Here is a 10,812-nt window from a genome sequence, read left to right on the forward strand (position 1 = left end):
AGGGCGTCCCTTGTCGGCGAGAGCGACGCGCGCGCCGACGGCCGGGCGGAGGAGAACGACGCGTGCAGGCGGGCGGAGGATGACGCACGCGCCGGCGGCCGGGCGGAGGAGGACGCGCGTGACGGCGGGCCGCGGGCGGTCGGGGGAGGAAGAGGAGGACGCACGCGACGGGGCGGATCCGTGAGGGATGTAGCGGATGGGCGGGTCCTCCTCCCACCCGAGTGCCGGCGCTCGCTGTAGCCCAGATCCGGCGCTCCTCCTTGCCGGCGGCTGGAGTGGCGGCGGCGGCGGCCGGGGTTCGCAGGGGCGCCACGAGGAGCTTCACGGACGAACAGCGCATGGCGGCGCATGGCAGGGTATCGGTGCCGCGACGGGGAGCCGGCGTCGGAGGCCTCGTCGGGGGAGACAGCGTCGCGGGGTGCGGCGGGGAGCACGTCGTGACTCGTGAGGGCGGACGTCGTATGGAAAGATTGATGCACCTTTAAATCCTGACTGATTTGCTCCGTTATTCCCGCGATGGGTACAGGCGGGCGGGTACATCTCAGCCTGGTGACAAAAAAAAAAAATCGGAAGCGGCGGAATCATCCCGCTAAAAAGTCTTTGATATATATCTGAGAAATTTAAAATGGAAATCATTAACAGTCATCCATTTGAGAAAAGATCATCGTGGGAATCTTGTATGAACGGGCCATTACTTTTTTTTCCTCTAATAGGAGAGAGAACCGACCGGGTATCGTCCGTCGTGCTGGATCTGACGTGGGGCTCTGATCTCTTATCAGTTGTTGCCATCTCTTACAAAATTGTACCAGTACCATTGTAACCGTATTATCAAAAATAAGTGCCGAATTAACCATGGATCTGCCATTTGGGGCAGGTATGGGGCTCGTGCCAAAACGAAATACATGCATCTCTATTCTTTTCGAACAATAAATGCATGTATTAGGGGGTGTAAATTGGTGATCTCACAACTAGAAAATAGCCTATCAGCGCCGGTTTGTAAGTGCTTTACGTCAACTCGGAATCTTTTGTCTCGCGTATACCATTTTTACCATCTCAACTATACAACACTTATGATGGGAAAAAAATATTTTCAAAAGTATCGGTACAAAGATGATCCGGCACTAATGGTAAAATTAGCACCGGGCTGTCTTCCTGATGGTACTTTTGAGGTGGACCTAGAGCATATTTTCTAGTAGTACTCTTAGATATACCTTCAACCCTCGTTACTTTGAATATTTGTACTAATTTTTTAAATTGAGATTCAATCTCGAAGAAGTAGCACAGACTTTTGAACAAAATAAGGTTGAAGATGTACCTAGAGATCACCAATTTGCACTCCTACCATCCATGCCTCTTCTCTATACTATACATACAGAGTGTATGATACTCCTAATAAGATGTTTAGGAGATGGAGGGAGTGGCATCCTAATTATATATTACTCCATATAAGTATATCCTAGATGAGCTCGTGAATAGCCCTGCAAATGGGATAAAAACCAAACTATAGCCACACCAATCTATTCTCAATAGGAAAATTAATATTACCCACACCACTCCAAACCACAACCAGCACACACTAATCCAGTCCAAACATTTTCAGCTCATAATGTAATAAACTATTAGCCAAACTATGGTTACAACCCAATAAGAACCAGTTTCCTAAAAAGTTTATAGTGTAGATTTTGCCACACCATTTTGCACAGAGTAGCTGCCAGTTATACTGAGTCATCTCCAACAAATTTCGATCAATTTTGATAAAAGTTTATAAGTGTCAACGTGAGGTTTTATTTCCTGGATCCGGCTCTTGACGTGGGGTTCACGTGTAATTCTAGCCACACTGCTTTGCATAGAGTAATTGATAGTCATACTGAGTCATCTCCAACAAATTTCGGTTAGTCATCTCCAACAAATTTCGGTTAATTTCGATAAAACTTTATAGTGTGAACGCGATGTTTTATTTCTAGGGTTAGACTCTTGATGTGAGGTCCACGTGTAATTCTAGCTACACTGCTTTTGCACAGAGTAGCTGCTAGTCATACTGAGTCATCTCCAACAAATCTTAGTCAATTTGATAAAATTTTATAGTGTGAACATGATATTTTATTTTTAAGGTCTGGCTCTTACGGAACCGACATTTATATATAGTCATACTGTTTTGCATAAATTATCCATTTCAGCTCACTCCAACCCACTCCAATTCGTATTTACATAGAAGCCACTCCATTCAACCCCATTAGCTAATACAATCCATTTGAACCCATCCAAATATAATTCATATCATTACACAACTCATTAAAACCATTTCAACCCAATCCATTAGTATGGCTACTCGTGAACGGACTGGGTGGATCCGATCCGTTTATTACCTTTTCTTTTACAAAATCGATTTTCACGTGCACATTAGAAGTACCACCAATTTCAGTCAATTACTTGGGAGTAGGGGTGGTAACAGATGATTCCTACAATAGTCTTTTCACAATCCAACTTGCTGAATGTATATATTTAGTTTAAAATTCTATAAAATTAGAGTCCGAATAAATTATGTAAGATAAATTTTAAGCTAGGCTTTTAACACCCCTGCGTGGGAGTGGGACAACGACGAGTAAAACGACCTTTAATTTGGTCTCTTATTAGAGCCAATATAATGCAACCTTAGCTATATTTGTCTACCGCAAAAAAGGGAGAGAAGGAACCATCGATCCCAGGCAGTTGCGTTTTGATGGTATTGGGCAGTGCATAGCGATTGGGCCGGCCCTTGAGCATACAGTAATGACCCATGCATCATGCTTTCTTCGTGTCTGGATCGCACGCCAGATGTTGGCATGGCATGCCATGGCATCCCTTTTTTCTACTTCTCCTCCTCCTCCTCCGGGGGGGTCAGGTAGGTGGTCACTGGAAAATGAAAGAATTCAAACAAGCCTCGGACGGCCATGGCGTTGCCACCACACATTAGACCGTGAAGCTCGCGCGTCCTCATGCTCGTGTCCGCATGCCTCCTATATATATGATGTGTGGTGTGTGTCCCAACAATCCACCACCACCGGCCGTACCTCCTCTCCTCAATCAACGCAACAAGGAATCCATCCATCCATCCCCAGTAGCTAGGATAGAAGCAGCAGCGATGGCCCACAAGAGCACTCGGACGATGATGGCCCTGTTCGTGGCCGTTCTGGTGGTGGCGGCGGCGGCGTCCCTGCCCGCGGCCACCGCGTACGGGTGCTACGACGACTGCTACGAGCGGTGCGCCAACGGCAAGGACGACCCCGTCTGCACCAAGATGTGCAACCAGGCGTGCGGCCCCGCCGACCAGGGGGCTGCCGCCGGTGCCGGGGGCGCGCCCAAGGCTTGATCATCCGCTCCGCTCCCATCCCATCACCAACCAAACTATAGCTATGCATCATCATCATTCATCGCCCCACCCATGCCATTACAAACTTTTGTATTTCTTTGTGCGCGCGTTCCCTTCCTGCAATTTATAATTTGTAAGTGATGAACCAAATGTCCTCTATATATTATTCAAGATTTTTGTATTTGGAGAAAATCAGCATCAAACTGTTTCAACTCCTAGCAGATCTGATCTAGTAGATGACAATTCAATCTATCACGACGTACTAGCATCAGGATGACGGTCCTCGTCCTCATGGCCGGCCTTGCCTGCGCGCACCACACCGCCACCTTGGCCGTCCCCGACGAGGAGGTAGTAGTGCATGCAGCCCAGGGCGATCACGCTGTTCCAGCAGCCGGACCAGATTCCGGTGGCTCCTCCGATCCACCACCTTCTCCAGCCGCTTCGATCACGGGCACCGCCTGCTCGCCCAGCGCCTGATCACGGGCACCAGACAAGGGATCCCCCTCAAGTTGCACGGCGTTGGTGGCGTCGATGAAGCCGAACCCCCGCCAGGCAACCGAGAACGCAGTAGCTGTTGAGCCCGCACACGCCCCTTGACGTGGCACCGGCCCCATCCCCTGAACGCCGCCCGGTGGTGGATGCGATCGCGTGAGGTTCTTCATGTACTTGCCGCTCCCGAATGTTCTTGGCGCCGTAGAGGATGAAGCTGCCGTCGTCGCGCGTCGTCACGGCGACAGCCGCGGCTGGGAAATGTACCGCGAGGCTCCTGTCTTGGCCATCGTTGGTGCCAGTCCAGACCTCGCCGACCGTTGTAGGTGATGGAGCATCCAATCCGCTTGATACGTGGCGGTTTAACAAGGGTAGCTATGATTTAAATCTCACTTGAACCAATTAACAAGTTTAGAAATGTAGAGGCACATTTTAGAGTTTAGTGACCTCGACAGCGGTGCATTTTTTACTCTAAATAAAGCAAGGCGCCGTGGCCGGCCCTTTCATCTCCAGCTCCCTCTAGGCCTGTAATTGTGTTCGCTGACATTGTTGTGCTGAGTTCCAAAAACATTTTCCATAGTACCCGTCACATCCTATTTTAGGATATATGCATGGAGCATTAAATGTAGTTGAAAAAATAACTAATTACATAGTCTAACTGATTAGCACGAGCTGAATTTTTTAAGCCTAATTAGTCTATAGTTGAACATTATTTGTCAAGTAACAACAAAATGTGTTACAGTACTAAAACCTAATTTTTTTCACCAAAACACACCCTAACTAACCTTGATCCGATCCATCTGTCAGCTCATGAAGGCCATGGATGCACACGCTGACTGAACCTGCAGTTGCCCTGCAAGTCAAGGGAAGCGTGCGTGCGTTGCGTTCACCAACAACAAGCCAACAAGTAAAAGAAAGAAAACTCTCCAGCTTCAGTATTTATTTTACCACAGCTTTCATTTTACCACCTTCAAATTGAATAGTCTTCTAGTACACTACTGCTACTAGAATTCGTCCAAAAGTTCCACGCTGGCAAATACCTATTCCATCCGTCCCAAAATAAATATAATTCTAAAACTAGACACGCAAACCAATATATAATGTGAAATTACAAAAATACTTCTTGTCTTTTATGAGAAGGATCTAGATAATATCTTGTCTCTTTTGTAAGAAGTCTTCGGAAACTCTTGTCTTTTGTAGTAGTTGGGTTAAAATAATTTTTTTTGTGAGATAAATTTTAAATTCTAGATTTGCAATTATTTTAGAACGGAGGAGGGAGTACCTAACATGGTCAGCTGTTTGCTACTACTAACTCGGTCCAACAAAGACTGTTTGCGTTTTTTCGAGAGGATCCTGCTGTGCTGGTATTGAGAAAATCTGAAAAATCTGGAGTATTTTCTAAGAACTAAAATCTGTAGCAAGCAATTAGGCTTGCTCCAACGGTGCCCTCTATATGGCCCCCCACCCCACGTAGGGGGAGCTTTGGGGGGAATCCGATCCAACGGTCCCCCCAAAGCTCCCCCTATATACAGGGGGAGTTGAAACTCCCTCCATATATAGAGTGAGTTTCAACTCCCCCTATATCTCTAATTACACCGTTTCTTCATGATATTAATTTTGTTTGAGCCCCGTAACATGATGATAATGCGTATTATGACAGTACAAATACGGTATGATTTTTTTAAAATTCAAAAATGATAAATAAATAGTTAGTTAATGAGTGATAGTATATAGAGGGAATAGATATGGGGAATGGTTGGAGATAAGGAGTTATAGAGGGAGGAATCTTTTTGAGGGAGGTAGTAAAATATAGTAAATAGTACGTTTGTGGGAGTTGGATGGGGGAATGGTTGGAGATAGCCTTACAACGCCGTTGAAGAGACGTACAGTAGGTACTACTAGTAATCACGGCCGCAGACTGTGAGAAGAAAAAGAGGAGTCCCCCCCCCCCCCCCCCCCCCCCCGGTCGAGCACTCCCTTCCCCTTCCTGCCCTGGTGCCGTGCCGCAAGACTCGCGAGAGAAGCGAGCAGCAGGCCGTAGCTGCCGAGCCCCCTCGACCTCGAGCCTCGCCTCCGCCCGCCTCCCAAGCTCCCACTCCACCACTACTTCAGATTTCAGAGGCGACAGCCAAAAGGGGGGAGACGCCCAAACCCAGGCGAGGCCACCGCTCGCCGCCTCTTCCCCCCTTCAGAAGAAGACGGCTGCCGCGGAGCGGAGATCCACCGCTTCCTCCTCTTCCCGGTAAGAAAGACCTAGCTTTGCTCGTGGATGGATGACCGGGTCTTGCCCCGCGGGATCTTCCCTTTCCTCCTCTGCTGCGCGAGCAGTCAATCCCGAATCTTACTTGCTCACCATGGTGGCTGCTCCAATCCTGCGGATTCCCTTGCTATGCGGAGGGCCCCTTTAGTCACGCCTCACTCACAATGCCTGTTGCTTCGAACCAACACCATACATACCTTCACTAGGTGATAAAGCAGCCAGTGCTTGGACACATACTTACAATCCATCGCTCCGCAGGACTATACATATCAGAATCGTCTTTATTTTTATTGCAATGCCTGTTACATTTAGTGTAAATGTGCAATCCCTCTGTCTAAGCGCTTGCGTTTGGTGCTACCAACCAGTATCTCTTGACACACCAGCTTACCCATATTCCTGAGCGTTTTTTCTTTTTTGATTCATATAGGTAGAGTGCTCGCATTTCATTCTTGTAACCGTTTTCAGAATCGCAGCATCCGAAACATCTCCATATCTCCTAGTTCCCTGTAATTTAATTCCATTTCGATTTGACTTACCGTACCAATTGATGTGCTGTTGTGGATTTCACTTCATTTCTGTTACATGTGTGCAGGTTATACAATATTCAATCAGAGTTGTTGGTCACTTGGTCCATATGTGTTGCCACTTTTCTTAAAACTCCATAGTTACTTGGAGATCAGATGCGACAAACATGCACACCAAAGGGGCTTCTTCAGATGCCATCAGAGTTAGCACGTCTAGTGCCCCTAGCACATCAAGCCATGGTTCTGCACAGGATGACTATGATTCCTCAGGCGACGTCTACGTGTGGGGTGAAGTCATTTGTGACAACACTGTAAGAGTTGGTTCCGACAGAGTAATCAGGTCAACTGGGAAGACTGATGTTCTTCTGCCGAAACCCTTGGAGTCCAAGTTAGTTCTTGACGTGTATCATGTGGATTGTGGAGTCAAGCACGCTGCTCTGGTCACTAAAAATGGGGAAGTATTTACATGGGGCGAGGAATCTGGAGGACGTCTTGGCCGTGGATCAAGGGAAGACTCTCTTCACCCTCATCTGGTTGAGTCGTTAGCAGTTTGCAATGTGGACATTGTTGCCTGCGGGGAGTTCCACACTTGTGCTGTCACAACAGCTGGGGAACTGTACACCTGGGGTGATGGAACACATAATATTGGACTTCTAGGCAATGGTACTGATGTAAGCCACTGGATTCCAAAAAGAATTTCAGGAGCACTTGATGGTCTTCAAGTTGCCTATGTTTCTTGTGGGACCTGGCATACAGCCTTGATTACATCTAGAGGCCAGCTATTTACATTCGGTGATGGTACATTTGGAGTCTTAGGACATGGAAACCGCGAGAGTATTTTGTGTCCAAGGGAGGTAGAGTCTTTATCGGGGTTAAAGACAATTGCTGTTGCATGCGGTATATGGCACACTGCGGCTGTTGTAGAAGTTATAGTGACCCAATCCAGTTCAAGTATATCTTCTGGAAAGCTCTTCACATGGGGAGATGGCGACAAACATCGGCTTGGTCATGGTGACAAGGAACAAAGGCTTAAGCCTACATGCGTGGCCTCACTTATTGATTATGATTTCTATAGGATAGCATGTGGTCATAGTCTTACCATAGGCCTGACAACATCTGGACAAGTTCTGAGCATGGGTAATACTGTTTATGGCCAGCTTGGGAATCCCCGCTCAGATGGTAAACTTCCATGCTTAGTTGAAGATATTATGAGTGAACATGTTGTCCAAGTTGCCTGTGGTTCCTACCATGTCGCAGTCTTAACAAATAAGAGTGAAGTTTTTACATGGGGGAAAGGGGCCAATGGAAGATTGGGCCATGGAGATATAGAGGACAGGAAAATACCTACACTCGTTGAGGCATTGAGAGACAGGGCTGTTAGGCACATAGCTTGTGGTTCAAACTTCACTGCAGCTATATGCCAGCATAAGTGGGTCTCAGGAGCTGAGCAGTCTCAATGCGCCTCATGTCGGCAACCGTTTGGATTCACCCGAAAGAGGCACAACTGCCATAACTGTGGGCTTGTCCATTGTAATGCGTGCACCTCACGTAAGGCTCTGAGGGCAGCACTGGCTCCTAATCCTGCGAAACCTTACCGTGTTTGCGATTCCTGTTTCATGAAATTGAACAGTGCGGCATATTCCAGTACAATTAACCAAAATAAGAGGAAAGAGGCTGTGCCTCGCCACTCTGGTGAAAGCAACCCTGATACTAAATTGGCAAAAGCAATTGTACCCAGCAATTTGGATATGATTAGAAGTTTGGATAGCAAGGCAGCAAAACAAGGAAAGAAAACTGATGCGCTGTCATTTCTTCGGACTCCTCAAATGACTTCACTTCTTCAGCTAAGAGATATCGCTTTATCTGGTGGAATTGATCTAAACAAATCAGTTCCAAGAGCGGTTCGCACATCAGCAGTTCGATCGTTGAACTCGTCTAGGGCTGTTTCCCCCTTCTCTCGCAAGCCTAGTCCACCACGTTCAACCACACCAGTCCCAACAACTCATGGTCTTTCTATCGCTAAAACTGCTGCTGATAGTCTCACAAAGACTAATGAGATGTTAAATCAAGAGGTTGAAAGACTCCGTGCACAGGTATTGAGTTTGATTTACATGCAAGTATATAGCTTTGGGTTGTTACGTGGACAAACAATTAAATTCGTGCACCTCTTTAGGTTGATAATCTGAGGCACCGCTGTGAGCTTCAAGAACTTGAGTTGCAGAAATCAGCAAAGAAAGTACAAGAGGCCATGACACTGGTTTCAGAGGAATCTGCAAAGTCTAAAGCTGCTAAGGAAGTCATAAAGTCCCTAACAGCACAGGTAATATTGATTGTCTTAGTACTTTTATGCCTTCCTAGCTATACTGTCGCTGCCGTGTCGTATTCATTGCAAATAAATATAATAGCTATTAATATTTCCATGAATTTTCTTCATGCAAATGGTATTCTGGTGCTGGTTTGATTCTATCAACTTCATAGTACCAGAAGGCATATATTTCCTATTGCAACAACAGCGATGGCTTTATGTCATCAAATTACACATTCAAAAAACATGTATATATATCTGATCCAAGAGAAATTTGTGTACTTTGTACCTAGCTTGTCAAAATATTGATACGAGCAAAGTGCCAACTTTCTCTGGTTGTTTGACCGATATTTCTTTCTCTGGTGATTGTTGCATGTATTTTCTACTGTGGCTTGTTTAGCTCAAGGATATGGCTGAGAGACTACCACCAGATCAGGGAGCCTATGATGGTAGTGAAGCAAAACAAGCACATGTTCCTAATGGCATTGAGATGTATGCTTCTATGTACACTAGCATGAATGGTATTCATCAGCCACGAAATGAGCCTGTCAGTGCTGTCAGCACACCTAGCCTGAACATGGGACAAGCGTTGCACACAAATGGAATCTCAAATCATCATAAACCACCTGGAAGTATTAGTGAAAATAGTGAAGTGAGTGCTCACAGCCTTCGGGTTTCAGGTCCTCCTGATGTTGAAAATTTGAATCGAAGAGGACATAGCAGTAGTGATGAGATGCTGAGTGCAAGCAGTAGAGCAGATGATAGTAGCAGCAAGGATGCTAGGTCCCTTTTAAATGGCGAGGATGGTTACAAATCTCGAAGCGCAGTTTCAATTCCCAGCAACCAAGTTCAGGCTGAGTGGATTGAGCAGTATGAACCAGGTGTATACATAACACTGACAACTCTTCGTGATGGGACCCGAGATCTAAAGCGCGTACGCTTCAGGTAAATTAATAGTTTCTGCCTTGTTTCTTAGGTGCTGTCTTGGTTATTTATTTTGTTTATTATTTCATTTATAATTAGACACGCTACTAGCTGACTAGAATAGTAAAAATTGGATTTTGCAAATCACTTGATTACCTTGACATTCCAGCATTAGTAGCTGGTAGTACTGCAGATACCTTTGCTGGCAAAGGACTATATGGGCATACTACTGTAGAATAGGAGATAGAGGTATCATTCTATCAGCATTAGTCTGAAACTCTGTGCAATGAAATTTAAATAATCAATTGATTCACCAGTTTCAAATGGCACAAATTTTATAGTGGATCTTATCATGAACCATGAAGCGGCTGCTTGTTTCTGCTAGCATCTGTTTGCACTTAGCAGCGTGCATTTGCCATTTCTTCTCATCTAAAATTTGCGCGTCCAGTCGAAGGCGGTTTGGGGAGCATCAAGCAGAGAGCTGGTGGAATGAGAATCGTGACAAGGTGTACGAGAAGTACAATGTAAGGAGCTCCGAGCGAGTGTCGTCAGCATCATCAATCCGGTCTGCTCGATGATCCAATCAATACTGCCTGGCAGTTTGGAGGGAAACATGTAATGTCGATAATTCTTGTTACTATTGTTTTGAAATTGATCGAGTCATATTATCCGTCGGGCTGGTTAGCTAGACCGGTTCCGATGTAGTAATGTACATACATAGAGGGAGCCGAAGCAGAGGTAGTAGGGTGGGTCAGCCCTGGACCCTTTTGGCCCCCCTTGTTGTAGCCGATGCAATGCAATGCAGGTGTAAAGATTTTTTTTTTCTTTTTGAATTATCATGTGTTTGCATGTGTACATACTGAATACTTGGCAATGCTCGTTTTCATTTGTTCTGTTCAGTTGGCTGTGACTAGTTCTGTTCAGTTGGCTGTGACTAGTGGTTGGTGACTGGTGCTGATTT

General features: G+C 46.0%; 2 protein-coding genes across 2 annotated transcripts; both read left to right on the forward strand.

The window, feature by feature from the left end:
* The first annotated feature begins 3,044 nt into the window (after positions 1 to 3,044).
* LOC120671815 lies at positions 3,045 to 3,566 on the forward strand. The gene has a single exon (XM_039952054.1). It carries the CDS (start codon positions 3,122 to 3,124, stop codon positions 3,347 to 3,349), a length of 228 nt encoding a protein of 75 aa, XP_039807988.1. The 5' UTR covers positions 3,045 to 3,121; the 3' UTR covers positions 3,350 to 3,566.
* A 2,238-nt stretch (positions 3,567 to 5,804) lies between these two features.
* Positions 5,805 to 10,750, forward strand: LOC120673838 (PH, RCC1 and FYVE domains-containing protein 1-like). Its single transcript, XM_039954859.1, has 5 exons — positions 5,805 to 6,080; positions 6,691 to 8,715; positions 8,796 to 8,942; positions 9,328 to 9,872; positions 10,300 to 10,750. Exons 2-5 carry the CDS (start codon positions 6,790 to 6,792, stop codon positions 10,427 to 10,429), a joined length of 2,748 nt encoding a protein of 915 aa, XP_039810793.1. The 5' UTR covers positions 5,805 to 6,080; positions 6,691 to 6,789; the 3' UTR covers positions 10,430 to 10,750.
* Positions 10,751 to 10,812: the final 62 nt, after the last annotated feature.

Source organism: Panicum virgatum, chromosome 5N, assembly GCF_016808335.1.
Source record: "Panicum virgatum strain AP13 chromosome 5N, P.virgatum_v5, whole genome shotgun sequence".
Taxonomy (NCBI): Eukaryota; Viridiplantae; Streptophyta; class Magnoliopsida; order Poales; family Poaceae; genus Panicum; species Panicum virgatum.